The following is a 17617-nucleotide window of genomic DNA, read 5'->3' as shown; positions in this document are numbered from 1 at the left end:
GACTTGAAAGGGGGAAAATTGTCATCCACCCGACAGTAGGAAGAAGCTCCAAAAGAAACACATACGGTTTTTTCTGAAAGCTTCACAGTTGAAAAACTAAATTGTCCTGGTCCGGAGATTTTTCAAGAAATAAGTTCTTTCTTTAACTGCGAAACTTTCTGAGAAACCTGTATGAGTTTCTTTTGTAGCTCCTTGCTAAAGTCGGGTAGATGACATTTTTTTCATTTTACAAACTTTCCTCCACTTTGCGGGCTTCCGCAGAGCTTATTTGCAATTTACAATTACTTCTTTTTGTCTTCCTTTCTGTCACATATGTCACAGCATGCTTTACAACAGGGACATAAAGAATTTTGTAGACAGATACTTAGTTTAGGCAACCCTGGTTCAGGCTCTTTATGTCACTATTTTTTCGCCACGAGAAAATACACTGTTTGCTACTCACAGAAACAAACATTTATTCACTATTCGGAAGGCGCATCACGAACGAAGTATATTTTTGCGTGTTGATTGATCAATAAAATAATGAATCCTGGCATGCGAGGTCCACAAAAAATTCTTTAGGTAGAAGAAGTCGTTCTCCAAGTGAAAGCGATTGTGCGCTCACACGCAGACGGTATTTTTGCAAACCTGGGACAAAATAAATAAATATCGTTAAGTTTCTTTTGGGCACCAAAAAACACTGCACAGAAATTTAGCTCAGTTCAATCTAGCTTTCCTTGAACCGTATTTTAGATTCGGGATTTCTTTCTGCCTGTCGTTCAAGAAGCTAGGCATAACGAACTCTGTTTTACACAGGACGTGAGATTCCGAGTGGTGAAACACGAGAAATATCTCCGCGAGATTGTATCGCGCCGACATGATCGAAGGCCATAAGACATATTTTCCTAAAATATTACGTTTACGGGAAAGTAGCGTTGTGCCGCTGCTGTACGCGTGGGAATGGCGGGATTGGTATCGTTATCGGAGAGCCAGGATACCTTGAAGATGCCTATGGCTAGGACTATTCCGTCTGTCACAGTGACTCATTGGCCACTAAAACAGCAAGTAGTGTCTTTTCTTTAATAGTACACATTTTTTTTTCTATGGTGAATACTTGGGCTTGGATGTCCAATTATACAATACTTAAGAAGTATCGGCGGACGGCTAAATTTGGAGCATAGACGACAAGGTTGGCGCTCTATATGTGCGACAGTTTGTCGTCTGCTTGCAATGTTTCTTGCTTGCTTACGCACTGTAGGTGAGTAAATTTTATTGAACAATGTGATACGGGTAGCTGAAAACTTTTTGCGAAGATTTTATTTTAGAAAGCTTTTCCAGAGCAACCAGAGCGAGGCCAGTCCGTGGTCGAGGCGAAGCCTCGCATACGCACATCTCTTCATTTCCGAAGCGGCAAAACGTCCTTTAGAAAACTTACACGGACGGTTGCGCGAGATTTCCCTTTAGCTACTACTTTAAGAAACTCTGAGGATAGGGTTGAATGGGATCTAACTGGAGCGGTTGAAAGATAAGTGTCCGGCTACATTATTTCACTTATATGGAAATCATGAAAATTGCTGAAAGAAATTAACAATTATAAAATGCAAGAAATAAATAAAAATTACAATTTAGCATCGGCAAACACTAGCACATACACGTACAAACACATAACACATATAACACACAGGGAGAAAAATATACGAGACAGTCATAGTCAATGAAATAGTCTCTAGTAATTCGAGGACATGTACTTACTGATAAGGAAGTCTTTCTGTGCTCTGAAAAAGCCACTTCAAAGCCCACTAACTGAGTATGGTACAAGTATCTTCCCAATAGACCATAGATTATTTCTCCCTAAGCATGTAGCGCAACTGTCGCCTTTGCTGGGGATATCAGGGGCAATCTAGCAACACATAGACTATCTTCTCGTACGCTGCTTCACGCACGCGCACACGCGAACACACACGACATGGAGATTGTGCGATGGATTTTAAAGGGAGGATGCTCAGCGCAAGCCACACCAAAGAGAAAGCTGTGAAACAACGTTCCCACACTTCGCGGTAACTTCCCATATGCACAGAATTTCAGTCCAGTCGTATTGAAACGCTCCGTATGCCATTACAATAATTCCGTATGTTTCCGTATAATTGTTATGGAATCTATGCGAATTCCGTATGTATTTCGTAATATTTCCATAAGAATCTTAACGGAAAATACATGGAATTATTGGAATGCATACGGAACGTTTCAATAGGGAAGGTCCATGGTACACAAAGCTAATTTTTGCCCTCTTCATCGAAGCATATGCCGCACATTTCTTTCTCGTTAAAAGCTTTCCTAGTACTGTTCTAACGTCCTAACCGTATAGTGGAATGGTGTTTTACTCCGAGTCCACGTTCGTGTGCACGTTTTGCCAATTCGTCCACTCGTTGACTTCTAAATATAATGAGATGACCACTGAAATTCAATTTAATGACCGCGAGATCCCGCAACATGTGTTAACTTTTCCGATTTTCATTATGATTTTACTTTGTGAACTTTTTACACGAACGTTGCAGAGCAGCTAAAGCGTAGACTGTAAATCTACGGAAGCGAACCTTTATATGGAGGTTGACATGTCGCAATAAGCGTTGTCGCTTCCAAAATTGCTCACAGTTCTGCTACGATTAGTGTAATAACACGTCATCGCTGAAACGTAGGTTGCAGTCTTAATGTCTGTATACAACAAAATCACCCGCTGAACTTGATCTGCAACACGAGCCATCTGTGGGCACTTGTATTATGCAGGCATGCTGGTTGTGCATCTGAAACATCACTAGTTGTACCGCGACAACTGGTGAAACTTCACTCTTATTCTTCCTTCCCCTTCACGTTTACATTAACTTGTAGTTCTGGAAATATAATGATGGTGGTGGGGCATCCTCTTATATGTTGAAAAGCGGGAACGGCATGGTATAAAAGAATTAGTGGGAAGCTTGTTTAGTTTTCTCTGCTATAGTCAAATTGACTGCTTTGATACAGGAAACATAGCAAGTTTTTTGATAATATGGTTCGTGTCATGCAGGGCAACGCACATAAACGTGATAAACGACAAATTAATTTGGAAGCGAAAGTAAAGCGATTTTTTTTTACCTTGTGTCGATTATTGTAGTCGCAACGTGTGCCATCTGGTGCTATAGTCGTCAAAAATCTCAGCTTCTTGGTTCTCTTCTCCTCAACCAGGCAAGGAATCATGCACTTCTGGAGGAACGCAAAAAGCTGCGAAGAAAAGAGACTCGGATTATGTTAGTTGAAAAGGAAGAAAAAAAAATATTATGCACTGGGAGCGGGAAGTCTGGAAATGCTTCCGGCTGTGTAGTATTATAAAAGGATGTCTGCTGCAATGTAACTTTAAGCTGACGCATTAGAAGGGCAGCAATACAAAAAAAGAAGAATATTACGCGGGTCCCACGAGCAGTGTGAATCAATTTAAGAGAAGTTTTCTTTGCGTTTTGTAAGAAACAATGTATTTTTTTAGATACTATTTGCAATTAGACCACCCGCCGGGGTGGCTCAGTCAGCTAAGGCGTTGCGCTGCTGAGCACAAGGTTGCGGGATCGAATCCCGGCCCCGGCGGCCGCATTTCGATGGAGGCGAAATGCAAAAACGCCCGTGTGCTTGCGTTGTAGTGCACGTTAAAGAACCCCAGGTGGTCAAAATTAACCCGGAGCCCTCCACTACGGCGTGCCTCATAATCAGAACTGGTTTTGGCACGTAAAAGCCAAGAAAGAAGAATTTGCAATTAGACCACACGACGTCATAGGATACGTTTTCTGCGAGAAACGCCTCTCCCGACAAGGGCGCTATAACGTAAAGCTATTGCAAACTGTTTCTATTTTATTTCTGCAATCAGCCCTCCATGATTGATAAAAAAAATTGTCGAGCCCCTGCCACTTCACCTGTCTGTCACGCGACATCACGAAAACAGCGAAAGCATCCCATCTGATACGACGTGTACACACTGATGATGCGTGATCAGACCGAACAAAAGAAAAATTATTTCCTATCGTACACTTTTCTTGCCATTAGCCCACCGCTATTGGTCGAAAGCTTTCGGGCTGCGCCCACTTTGCTTGCCTATCACGTGACGTCACAAAACTCGACACATCAAAGTTCTGTTAAGAGTTTCTGCTCTGTGCGCAGGCGCCTGCCGTCGATACGTTTGTTGCGGCGCCTCGCGACACGGCGCTGGGCATTACGCTGGTCGACGATACTGTGAGATTAATAACCTCTTTGAAAGATGTGCTTTTTCTTTAGCAGGCAGGAATTCCTACATTAAGCACTAAGCACTAAGCACTTTTTAAGTGCTTAGATTTTTAAAGCAAAGCTTTAAATGTATAGGCGAAATCGTATATGGCTAGGCGAAATCGCCTGTGTACAGAAAACTATCATCATCAGCATTGTCTCGAGCGTCGTCGTCGTCTTCTTCCGCAGCTGGCTGCGTTGCCGCTCATCATTCCAGCGTACGAATTTAAGTTCATTTCTGTCGTCGTAATGGGGAGGCCGCGCTTACGGGGGTATGAGCCATTGCTCAAGGGGGTATGAGCCATTCATTGTGTTACGTAAAGGACATATTTAATTTTAAAGCAATTTAATTTCGAAGAATCGCAAGCGGCAATGGCAGGCGAATGCTGTTAACCACGCCGCCGAGCAAACTCGAGACATCGAACGCAAGCGCCAACGTCGGACTGCGAGCATACCGTCAACCGTCAATGACGTCGTTATCTTCGTCGCAGCCGAACGTGTGTGTAACCTCGTACTTGAGAAATACTTTATTGAGCCCTCGGGATCAACCCAGTGATAAACAGCAGGGCCACACGTTTCAGCTCCGCTGGTTAACCATCGTCACGGAGTGGACGGACCGACGATCTTTTTTTTGACCGGTGGTCCTTAATAAGTTCTAGGCGGGACATGCACTGGAATGTTTCTCACCTCTAGAAAATAAGCAGCAGCAAATCCTGAGTAGAACAACTTGCAATAGGCGTCTCCGCTCATCACATGGCCTGGCAGTTTTAATGCCTTGTTAGGAAAGGATACAATTTGACAGTTGATTCTTTTCTTTAAACAGTCAGATTTATTTAACCTGTGAAAAGAACCCATGAAATTAACCAACGCAATAAATTCGACACCGCAAGTGAGAAATGTTTTGCGCGTGGGTCACACCACGATTCACAATCCTTGCTTTTTTTCTGGCACAACGTTGTTCCGCAGTTAGTGTTGCAGGAAGTTTAACGATTGGTCGGCGCTGGATATTTCCCGCCATGAATTTTCCCGATTAGACGGGCTTACATCAAACCCACTGATTTCATTATGGAATCATTGTTAGAACTTTGCCAACACTAGTGCTTTTGAGGAGTGCTATATCGCAGTTCATCATCATCATCATCATCATCATCATCATCATCATCATCATCATCATCATCATCATCATCATCATCATCATCATCATCATCATCATGTCCACTGCAGGACGAAGGCCTCTGCCTGTGATCTCCACTTACCCCTGTCTTGCGCTAGATGATTCCAACTAGCGCCTGCAAATTTCCTAACTTCATCATCCCATCTGGTTTTCTGCCGACCTCAACTGTGCTTCCCTTCTCATGGTATCCATTCTGTGACTCTAATGGTCCACCGGTTATCCATCCTACGCATTACATGGCCTGCCCAGCTTCATTTATTCCGCTGAATGTCAACTAGAATATCGGCTATCCACGTCAAAGGGCTTACGTCAAGAACCCAGCGATGGCATTCTTGCTGCAATTTGAAAAAGTAAAGGCACGTTTTCCGTTCGCATATTTGCTCATCAGGTATCCATCTTCCGTTTTACAATCACCCCATTCGCCTGGGCTGTCGTCGGGGGAACCTAACCTGAAAGAAAGAAAAAGACCAGTTTGTCTGTTTTTGTATAAGTAAAGTTTATAACTACTACAGACATTCTCTTTGCAGGCGCAGTACATGCCAAACGTTTTTTTCTGTCACATACAAATTGCCGTCCACGTATTTTACAATATTTTACTGAGTTCAGCAAAACGTCCCGGTGTGACTTGGTGGGCGATATTTTTCTATGTCAGTAATAAAGCATCAATTTGTGTGGGTATGCTGTGGATTTTGTTTACCACGGCATAACGATGGCAGAAAAAAAAAATGATGGGGTTTTACGTGCCAGAACCACGATCTGATTATGAGGCACGCCGTAGTGGGGGACTCCGGAATAATTTGGACCACCTAGGGTTCTTTATCGTGCACCTAAATCTAAGTGCACGGGTGTTTCGCGTTTCGCCTCATCGAAATGCGGCCGCCGTGGCCGGGATTCGATCCCGCGACTTCGTGCTTAGCAGCCCAACACCATAGCCACTAAGCAACCACGGCGGGTTGGGGAAATGAAAAGCTTGGGAAAAGCTAGATAGCATTTCTCGTTCCCAAAGAACAACATGCATATTCCTACAAGCTTCTTTTTTCACTTATGTACCCTTATAACGATAAACCTTTATATTTAAATAACATTATTACGGGATTTTATAACTGTGTTCGTCCTTCCTGGCAATATTCCTGTCAAAATTGATAAGCCAAACTACTTTAATTCAAATCCATTTATCGTAATTTCAACTGCATATTCGTAAACTCCCGTGTGTTCCCCAGTCTATGCCGCTTTTTTTATTTGGCAGCTTTGTGAAAACCACCCTTAACACCGACCTTACGCTACGCTTGGCTTCACCTCAAACTTTCTTGCGAGTGTCCAAGGTTCAGCCCTCAGGTGATAAGCAGAAGACACTGGTTGTAGATTGCCCTTCACAATGGTCGGTTAACTGGCGTATACCAGTATATCTTTTGAATGTTTATGTCGAATGCCCACTAGTAATCTTAGGATTTCTTTAATATCATTCAGGCCAGCGGTGTCCGCAAGGCCAAAATATTTTTACTCGCTTTCCCGCACGAGCTCGCAGCATGTTTAGAAAAATTATTTCGTCACCGAAATGTTTAACTTTACCGTGTAGTCTTCAGTGTAGCACTTTTTCTATAACAAGGACATTCCTTCCACATAAGCTCGCCCTAGTACGCAGACGTTTTGCAGATGTGTTCTACTTACTTAGTGGAACTTGTGGGAACAAAATTAAGACTCTAGTGCGAAGTTAGGGTTCATGTCTCGCGTTTCTACGCAACCGTCAACTAATGAACCGATGGTACCATTTTGTGTACTCTCGAGAGTGGAACTCAGGTGGAGCAACCGCCGCTGCTGACTGTCAAGCTAACACCCCTTTTAGCAATACCACCATTACTGTGAAATCTGGAAATGTTCAAATAAGTAGCGTACGCATAAACACACGGACACAGATGGTAAATGGAGCAATACACATCGCTTTGGGTTTAACAGCTCGTTCTCTCTTAGAAGGACTGAAGAAAACTGCAAGCCTGTAATATACTGAGAGCACACTCACAGATGTCCAATTTCATGGGCAGCAGTGTTCACTCCTGAAAACTTTCCAGGCTTGTCCTCTCCGACTGCCGCCCTTTTATCGGCACAAGCTAGAGCGTCACCCGCCGTTCCTGCAAGTCATCAGAAATGCATGTCAAGCTTTGAATTTCTGCTCTCGCCATTGTGCGCTGAGATTTTAAAAAAGGACAACAAGCAAAACATAAATCTCTAGCAGAAGACATCGTAGCAGCAGTAATCTTTAATTGTAGGCATCCCGCCACTGTAGCCCAATGGGTATGGCGTGGCGCTGCCGAGCTCGAGGTCGCGGGTTCAATTCCGGCCGCGGAAGGCGCATCGCTATGGGGGCGGAAATAATAAAAAAGAACGCTCGTGTTTTATGCATTGGGTGCACTCTAAAGAACCCCAGGTGGTCAAAATTAATCCGGAGCCCCACATTATGACATGCCTCATAATCAGATGGTGAAATTCGGTATTTAATTAGACACCAGAATTTTAATGGCAAAGTGTGCCATTTCTCCCGCCACTCTTGAAAGCAAGCGTTTTAACAGCGTATCTGTTTAAGCCGGGCGTAATGTGTCTGCTGAATCAAAAAAAAAAAAAAAAAAAAAACCCTCGCCAAGCGAGAGCGTTGCCTAGCAACCACCACGCGGAGCGGCGTGTGCTTCATCTCCTCTCCGTGTCGTGCACATGTTGCCTTGACATGGGACGTTAAGGAGAGGGAAGGAGAGCATGCGCACGGCGCGCGCTGTGCTCGGGAAAGAGAAAGAGAAAATGAGAGCGAGAGAGAGAGAGAGAGAGAGAGAGAAATAAATTGTAGCAGCACCAACGAGGCAAGTCGCAGAGCTGCTGCCGACGCCGTTCGCGTTTCCCCGTTTCCCCGCGTTCGCACCGAACGCGCGCGGTGTCCGTGACTGCAGCAGGTGCCTCTGGCGGCGGCTCGGCAGGTTTCGACCAGCCACGCCCCGGCAAGTGTGGAGGTGCAGCTTGGCCGTGACGTCACCGGGGAGATAAAGCTCGGAGCTGCCACGACGGCGGCAGAACTCTCGTTGACTCTGTGGCGAGCATATGTAGCCTTGTCATGGGACGACCACAGAAGATCCGGCCATCCGAAGAAGCCGCTCATCTTGAAACGGGTCGCACGGCCAAGCGAGAATCTGCGCGTCGGCGGCGAGCCGATTCGGAATACCGTGCCCTAGCAGCACTTAGCGTTTCCTAGCCAAACTTAGCCAAGCCTAGTAAAACCTGGAAGGAGCTAGGTCGATCACCATGCAGCTCCGCTGTTTACTCCAGCCTTACACCACTAGTGCAAGCTGCCCATGTATTTTTTTTTTCGCTGCACGCTGGAAAATCCAACAAAACAAAAGCTGAGGCGAAATTTTCTTTGTGAATGCATAAGTGGCCACATAAGTAATGCTTTTCTCTATTACGTATCCCCTGTTTGGGCAGCGAGCATTGTCTTTCGTGCCTCACCGCGAAGAGCTATAGCAGACGACGAACGGGGTGCGCCATACAGGCTGGCATTGTACAGAAGGCTGGCGTTAGGCAGTTTCCGCCTCAACAAATTTCATGTTGCGCTTCTTCCATCATGCCCAGTTCTTTGGAACCGCTTAATCGTATCTGAAAACATAATTTTAGCGTGCTATATTTAACCTAAGGGTGAGGATTATAAAGTATTATAATTAAAAAAGTCTGGGGTCTTACGAGCCAAAATCACGATTTCATTATGAGGCACGCCGTTGTGAGGGACTCCGTAATCTGTGTTTATATTTCAAAAATTTAATGGCTCGCTATAAGAAAAAAAAAAAACAAGTTATGCTGTACGTACCTAATATGTATGAGCTCTTGCCTCCAGGAATCAGAGAAATCATTTCTCGGCTGAAAGTAACGAGCAAGATTGTTGGCACTCAGAAACTTTCTTCGAGAAGAAAACATACAAGGTCGATTCACATAGGTCGCGAAGCTTCGGGCGAAAAGCAGTTCAGAACGTATTGTCACCGACATCAGCAAGGGTGGTTATGGGAGCAGCGATTGAAGCGCGACTATGTTTGGAGGGAACAAACATTAGGAAAGAAAAAAAAAGCGTTTTTTAATTAAAGCGAGACATAGTCAGATTCATTCAACGAAAATAAAAATTCCTAATCAATTTTATATACGCATGGCGAGAAAAGAACAGACAATTCTGTTTTACATGATTATTATCAATAAATACCTTTTTTCAGCGCCCACCGATATCGGCGAGCGTTGAAGCCACTATCACTTTCAATGTAATGCAGCTCTTGAAGTGTGCGGAAAGGCGCGCTCGTAAGTTCACCTGTTACAATCACATGTTGTGTTGTTTTGCTTGCCGACGTTTGCCTAAATTTGGTGACGAGGGTAGTTTCATTGTTTCTTAACCTATTCAGTCAAAAGCATTAAGTTGCGACCACCAGATAATTGTTTAATTTAGTTGTTTTCGTGCGACAGCGCTGGCCGATGGGCTTGGCGTCCGACGAAAGGACGAGCACTCTACGCCCAAAGCGTTCGTCGGCCTCCAAAGAAAGTATGTTCTGTGCAGGGATGCGATTTCGACACCCGTACGGCTGACCTTTTCCTGCATCGCTTTCCGCGCTGAAAGCTCGGAACGCCCATCAAGTCGTATGGCGGGGCTTTTGAATATACAGATGTAGTTGCAGGCCTCCAAAAACAAATTTCGCGCCTTTGAGAACAAAATGACGTCACTTCTGTTTTTAACGAATATGACGTCACATTATTTTTTCTTCCGCCGGAAGTGTTCCCTCCTCACACAGATGGCGCTAAGCCCCATGAACCGCCGGTAAGCAACCATGTTTTAACGTATGGGCTTCTATGGAAGCTTCGCTACCAGGTATATCTACCTTGTAACATACTCGTATCAATAAATAGCGGTACACGATAAGGGGACAGACAGACACACACGTAACAGACGCATACGTACAGAGGGGTCCACTGGTAAAGGGAACACGAGTGCAGAACCATGCCCCGATTCCCCTCTCTCGCAAGAATACGATCGCCTAGATTTGCCGCAGATAACTTGTAATTAGTAGCTCTGACTACTTTAGACACACCGGTGCGGTGCTTTGACATTGCTTGCGCAGCCACTTGCAGCTTTTGCGCTAGTCAAATGAAGATCCGTGCATTTGGCTGTTGCCTTTAACAGTGGACCACACTGTACATAAATGTTATACGCAGCGCTGCGTGTGTGGATCTTTGTCCCACAGTCGTGCGCTGCAACTTGGTGATCATGAACCAACTACCCCAACAGTGTATTCTTGTGAACATGCTCGCACGCACGCAGAACTCAGGAATCTGTGTTTGCCGATAACTACAAACTGATAACGCGAGGCGCCTAGGTAGCAAAATTTTTAAGGCTCTCAATATTTAATAAAGAAGTCAAAATGGTGTACAGGTTATAGTAAGTGTTCAAAACAAATGTTTAAACACAGTTTTTACTTTTACATTTCTTCGTTTCCAAAAAAAGAACTGTTGGGTTACCAGGGTCAGCTGTGGCAGACCTAACAAGAACGCCTTAAAGCTACGCAGATACCACGTACTGTTGGAATCGATGGTATACGAAGAATTTTACAGGCAGCGAGCTATCCAGCACCGTTTGGGGTTCTCCAAAGCGTTATCAGATAGACCAACGTTTGTGCGTACATCGAACATTTTTATAGGTGCGTGTGTGTGTGACGCGAGCGTATGCGTCACGACAACAGCAAGACGATGACAGTGATGACATTAGTATGACTGTGATCACAAGACTATTGATTTTTGGACTCCGGCGAAGAAAGTTTCTAACGTTACGAATGGAGTTCCAATCCCGAAGGCGGCGCAGTCTAACACAGTTCTTCAATGCGTTAGCAGCAACGATGGAAGAATTGGCAAAAACTGGCACGCTATTGATCTTATAGTTAACTTGTTGATATGCGACATGCCGCACTCGAAATGCAGTAGTAAGATTGACTATACCTCTCGCGTGTTTCATTTCCAAGTCTCTGGCAGAAAGGAAAATGGCGCGTGCGTACGTGCTATGCAATGCGCCGCAAGCACCAGACACCTGAAAGAACGTATGCGTGCGATCATGGTCCGAACTTGCGAAGAAAAAAAGCTGGCAGATCCCAGCCCTGTGAGAACTGATGATATGCGAAGCAGTGTGCGGGGAGCCTACCGTGTTAACGCAACGACCATAAGAGCACCAAGACGTAGGCGAATGTTTCATGACCTACTTGGTACATACCACGTTAAGGAAACGACCGTGAGAGCACAAAGACGTAGGCGGCTAGATAGATAGATAGATAGATAGATAGATAGATAGATAGATAGATAGATAGATAGATAGATAGATAGATAGATAGATAGATAGATAGATACTGTCAAAGTGGCAAATGTTCGGCAAGAAATGCTTTGCATTTAAAATAAACGCAGCCTTCCCATTACGACGACAGAAAAGATGTGAAATTTGATTACCGGCAACGCAGCCAGCTGTGGAAGACGACGACGACGACGATTACGACAGGAGACGCCAACAGCCCGGACGCATAAGGTGCTTCGCGCCTAAAAAAGCAAGGCAGAAGATCGCCTAGGGCTTGTTGGCGGTAAATTCTGGGATCTTACGCGCCAAGACCAGGGTATGGTTATGAGGCACGTCCTAGTGGGGGACTCGGGATTTAGGTTCACCACCTGCGGTTCTTTAACCTGCACCCGATGTACGGTACATGGGCGTTTTTTCATTTCGCCCCCATTGAAATGCCGCCGCCGCCGCAGCCGGATTCGATCCCGCGCCCTCTGGCTTAGCAGTGCAACGCCAAGGCGACCACGAAGATGTACCCCCTTTGCCGAAATCAAACCCAGCGTATTGTACTGCATTTTTTCAGACAACTAGGCGGCGGGTACATCGGTGACTGGATTGACGGCACCCAAGGAGTACCACGAGCCGGCACCGACAGGTGGAGCAAGCACTTCGCTTTTTTTTTTTTGTGCAGCGTTTTTCTCTAGAACACCTAAAAAGTGTAAAACGAAAGAAACTCTAGTGGGACACTATATAGGTAAGCTCTTCACACCACCACAACATCGGTCTAGAGCTGGAAGACCGCGGGGCCCGGATGTTTTCAAGCATCTTCCAAAGTACCAAGACATGTCCGCAGAGCCTTGGTACTTCCACGATGCGCCTCGACTCATGCAACAATCGTGATTGCTAGAGACTACTTGATTCCAACATACATCACGGTTGACAACCTCAGAGCACACATTCGACACCTGTGTCGCGTACCCAGTCATCACATTGCTGTTTTGCCGGCACAAAGACCTCAGGCCACGTTTTCGAAACTTGTTGCGACACATCAAGGCTGCCTTCCATCGGGATTTACACCAGCAGCAAGACCACTGTCACCCCCGTGGTGTCTACGGCAGCCACAAGTACACCTCACGATTCCGGGAATTACGAACAAGCTCAGTCATTCCACGGTAGCTCTACGACAGTTGACGTTGTCATTGCTGAACGATGCATATGAGTTAAGAACGCAGGTTTACACCGATGGATCTGTCTCAGCCACCAGCTCCACAGGCGCTTTTATCATCCCGACCTTACAAGTCACAAGGAAGTTCAAAGTGTCCCACATAACGACTTCTACGGCTACAGAACTTGCCGCTCTACGTGCTGCAGTTAATTACATCGTAGAAACACCACCTCGAAAGTGGGTCATTTTTTGTGACTCCAAGGCAGCCCTTCAGAGTCTGCAGTCAGCATTACGACGCAAGACACATGAACAACTGGTGTTTGAGACCAGAGAGGTTCTCCATCAAGCCCTCATGAACGGACATGACATCATCTTTCAATGGCTGCCGGGGCACTGTGGCATCGTCGGTAATGGCCTTGCCGATGATGCCGCCCGGTCAGCCCATAAGGAAACCCTGACTGTTCCTATACCCTTATCGAGGACAGACGCTGCGAGGGGTCTTCGTTTGCTCGCTCAAACCGAGAGAGAAACGTCATGGAGCAGCCCGATTTTTACGAACTGTCATCTCCAACGGCTGGATCCTACAATGAGGCTACAAATTCCATCGAACTTCCCCCGCCGTGATGCAACTTTACTTTGCCGCCTGTGGTTAGGAGTGGCTTTTACGAAAGCATACTCATTCCTTCTGGGCATGTCCGACACACCAATCCGTGACTCGTGCAACTGTGAGGAGACGGTGGAACACGTGTTGTGTTTTTGTCATCTTTATGAGACCGAACGTGACCTTCTCCGGAGTGTGTTAGACCGATTAGACAGCAGACCTTTTTCAGAGACAAAGATTCTTGGACCGTGGCCCCACGCGTCGCAGGCTTACAAAGCGACGCGGGCATTGTTACAGTTCATGAAGTCGACTGGCCTCAGTGACCGATTGTGAAGTGTTGGACAACCGCATGTGTTTATACTGCGAGTGCTTTCTTCCCTCTCTCTCCTTTCTATTCATCCCTTTAAACCCCTTCCCCCGTGTAGGGTAGCAAACCGGACGTGCTTCTGGTTAACCTCCCTGCCTTTCCTTCTTTTTTCCTCCTCCTCCTTCCAAAGTACCCTGTTAAGCAGGAACTTCCGGTTCGTTCATGCGGAATTATTACTTGCGGGACTTTGCTATTCAATAAGGTGCTATAACGCGAGAGCTTTGATGTTTCTGAAGGTTTAGATCCTGCAGAACACTGCTCTGACGCTGCTACAAGTGTACTGGTTAAAGGCTCCGTTCTCTACAGAATTATGCCATGAAACAACAAACGCCACTTAAATGCCCTCTCCAGCAATTATACACCTTGAAACGCATCATTTATTTAATATAGCGAATAAACTTTGCAAAGTGTTTGGCTATTCACTTACATTGAAAATCATCGTCGATGGTTTCTGCATAATTATTGTGTTTGCGAAACTTGAAAGGCCTATTTCACTCAATGTCCATTCCCTGCATAAAAGACTTCCTCGAAAACAACAATTTGAGTGTTGCAACAGATTTCATTTTGACTTCTATGTTCAGTTTCAAAATGTTTTCTGTTTTTGTCTATTTTTCCACAGTGCCCCGTCATTGCCTACAGACTGTTTCCTCATCTCCTTGGTGAATTCTTCCTCGACAGTCACGTCGGCGTAGGTCGGTATTTCTTCATCGCGTTACAATGTTCCACACGTTACGTATGGACCATTTCTTACGGGCTATTACGGACCATCTTTTACGGCCATATACGGGCCATTTTTTTAGCGCGCGAAAATGCGATAATGGCAACTGTTAACTTTAAACGGTACTTGCACTTATGACTAAACCGTATTTGACTGGAAAGTTTTTCATAAGTGAGCCGCTTTATTTTCATACATATTCATATTCCTTCTAAATATTCAGTGGGATTGAAATTTATTCTGAAATAATTATTTGTAAGACTAGATGCATCACTACACAAGATATGTAAGATTTATATTTACAAGCATTCTTGTTACTGCTCGGTCCCTTTGCATACTTTCTAAGCATGCGCTGATTTTTCTGCATTATCATTCTATTTTGAAGTCTGCTGCTATGTTTGTATTTAGTGGCGGAATAGATACGGTGCAAATAAATTTCAGGCGGAAATAAACGCTCATAAAACCTTCTAAATCATTTCTGCAGCGCACTCGAAGTTACTTAGGTGGACAGAGCATCTCAAAGCAAACCACAATTGATTTCATTGCGGCATGTGTTCCTATATAATGATATATTTCAAAGCACGCAACCACTGAGAAGGGACTTGAAAGTAGTTCTAAACTTCAGCTTCAAAGTTTAAATGTTGGAGCTGCTGCTGCGGGGGTTTGCCGTGTTTTTCTAAGCAGTCATTATGGTAGCAGGTTCCTCGTGCCTAGTTTGACTGCAATTGTACCGAAGTCATTCAGCCATGCGCACGAGGGTTCTCAAAAAATGACATTAGAGGCCATGACGGCGTCCCCTAAACCATTCCGCAGATCGATTACAAAGCGCGCGTTGGAAGCGTGTTTTCTAGAGGGGAACCGCGGCCAAGGGAAAATAATTCTTGCTCCTATAACGATTGGGTGCCGCCTTCCAACCTCTGTTGCAACATTCCCGGTCAGTGTGCTTTTCTGGTCAGAACACTGTGCAGTGCCCTACCCCCGTTGCAAAGGGAAGACAACAATAATAATCGTAATCATTATTATCATAGCCATCAGGCGTGTGATGACCGGTGGCTTGAGGTGCGATGGAATGCAGTGGCGCTGCTGTTGGGGTGAGAAAATGCAAACACGTTTGAACAATGTGTGAAAACTTGTTTTGCTGTTGAAGTTGTTATGTGACTACGCCGGAGTGTGTGGATATTGACTGAAGGGAGTTGGACCGAGCCATTAAAACGGTCGGTCGGAGAGAGAGTGAAGCAGGTTCCCGGGTGCAACCCCTTGTAAACGCCTTGCTGCTGGAGAAATAAACGCTTTCCTCCACCTGACGTCAACTGTTTCTTTGCACCGCCATCGCGCACTCAAGCCCTCGATGGGCGCCGTCTCTTTTTCACCAGCTACCACGATCACAACCTTAACTGAGACGAAGCAGGAACTTTTGTCTGCTGCATAGTTTTCATCTGTCGAAATCTGGCTGTGGATGGCCTCCTCCATAGTCACGGGTATTTCCTATCACGAGCAGTTCTTGTACCTGACTGATTGTGTGCACTCGGATTAACGTGAAGTATAGTTTTGCTTACCCTGTTGCCATGTAGACCACGTCTGATTTCTGGTAGTTCGTGTCGTTCCGCACTACTTCGTTGAGCTTTTTCAGCGTTTCGTTGCCGATCAGGTCCCCATTGTCCCACAGCTCTACATAATCTTCGTTATCCTGAAAGTGAAATGTGTTAATTGAGACAGGGCAAAAATACCTTGACCATATATAGGCTTACCGTTGACGTCGTTTGAATTTTTGTTATACCGATGGGAACAGGTGGAGTAAGCTGGTCCATTCGAAGGCTGACCTGAAGAATAAGGGATTTCAGGCACATATCACTCTGCTTGTTTGCTTTCTTTTTCTTTTGGTTGGTGGCAACACTGCAGGGATGTTGCAAAGAGGAGCAGATCATTAGAGCGGGCGCTTGCCCACATATTCGGTACCAACATCAGCTGTGAGATCTGAGGAGGAGAGTTACGAGGGTAAATAGCGCAAAGCGACGCTACCGGCGATAAAAATACGAGGAACCGAAGGGATCAATTTTTTTTTCACAATCATATGGAGTGATAGAGGAGAAAGTCGCAAAAAACACAGGGGAAGTCTGTTGTTATCTTTGATGGGAGCATTGAAATATAAAGGTTAAGTGTAATAACCATGAGGGAAAATACACAAGAAAGTGGCCGAAGAGATCGCGCGGCGGTAACGCTATTGGTGGAGCACCATTCGCGTGCTATGCGGAGGATGTGGATTTGGTCTCATCCTGGGGCAAGTTATCTTTTCGTCCACTTTCATTTTTCTTTACCTTATTTGTACACTTCAATGAAACCTAACAAGTAACTTGACCTTGACTAACAGAATTTAAGCCCCTCAGCTCCGCGCATTTTTATCGCTGGTAGTTGCGCTTTGCGTAACTCGAGAAAGTTGCGTGACTCATCTTGAAGAAGTTGAGTGTAGGTTTTCAGCTGCAGCTTCGCGAAGTCGCCTCTTATGAGGATTCGAAAGGATGCCGAAACGTTGACATACATCTAATAAACGCATTTAGTTGAGGTCTGCTTAACTAGCCTGATTTGAAGTGTTCCCCAACCAGCCTGACTTCAGTCGAATGTTCACCTTGGAAACCGCAGTAAGGTTCACAGTGAGTTAACATGCTTACCGTAAAGATCTACATGCTACAAGCGGTGCGGTGAAAAACACCTGTCTGATCCACATGCATTTTTTTGTTCATTGTTGAGCCAATAGCAACAAATTTAATATAAGCTCGGATAACTTGCACCGCGAAAACGTTTTCAGCTTGAGATGGTGCTTGCGAGCCAAGTTTAAGCTTGTCCTTTCCAACCACAGATAATATTTCAAGGTATCCTACACAAATGGCACACCAAACTGTTCAAAGCCATACACTACCACTGCTCACCGAATGCATGAACAGCGTCACGTACATGACATGATCGTCTGTTCGCCCTTCGAAATGCTTGCTGTGGTGTAGTCACTGATGAAGTGCAC

At 45.2% G+C, this 17617-nt stretch overlaps 1 protein-coding gene across 2 annotated transcripts in view; it reads right to left on the bottom strand.

Annotated features, from left to right (window-relative positions):
- Window positions 1–471: 471 nt before the first annotated feature.
- LOC119465019 (venom metalloproteinase antarease-like TpachMP_A) overlaps window positions 472–17617 on the bottom strand; it is a 45811-nt gene continuing 28665 nt past the window's right edge. Inside the window, exons 1-9 of one of the 2 annotated variants that reach the window (XM_037725861.2) lie at window positions 17529–17576; window positions 16353–16424; window positions 16161–16291; window positions 9276–9325; window positions 7452–7560; window positions 5743–5883; window positions 4948–5098; window positions 3109–3234; window positions 472–627 (exon numbers count right to left, since the gene is read on the bottom strand). In XM_037725861.2, coding sequence (XP_037581789.1) covers window positions 601–627; window positions 3109–3234; window positions 4948–5098; window positions 5743–5883; window positions 7452–7560; window positions 9276–9325; window positions 16161–16291; window positions 16353–16424; window positions 17529–17555 — 834 coding nt within the window. In that variant the 5' untranslated portion in view covers window positions 17556–17576 and the 3' untranslated portion in view covers window positions 472–600. Of the gene's footprint in view, window positions 628–3108; window positions 3235–4947; window positions 5099–5742; window positions 5884–7451; window positions 7561–9275; window positions 9326–16160; window positions 16292–16352; window positions 16425–17528; window positions 17577–17617 lie in introns of those variants that run through there. The other variant, XM_049656370.1, reaches the window with a different exon arrangement.

The sequence above is a fragment of the Dermacentor silvarum genome, chromosome 9 (genome assembly GCF_013339745.2).
Source record: "Dermacentor silvarum isolate Dsil-2018 chromosome 9, BIME_Dsil_1.4, whole genome shotgun sequence".
Taxonomy (NCBI): Eukaryota; Metazoa; Arthropoda; class Arachnida; order Ixodida; family Ixodidae; genus Dermacentor; species Dermacentor silvarum.
This window is presented reverse-complemented; position numbering and strand designations above follow the sequence as displayed.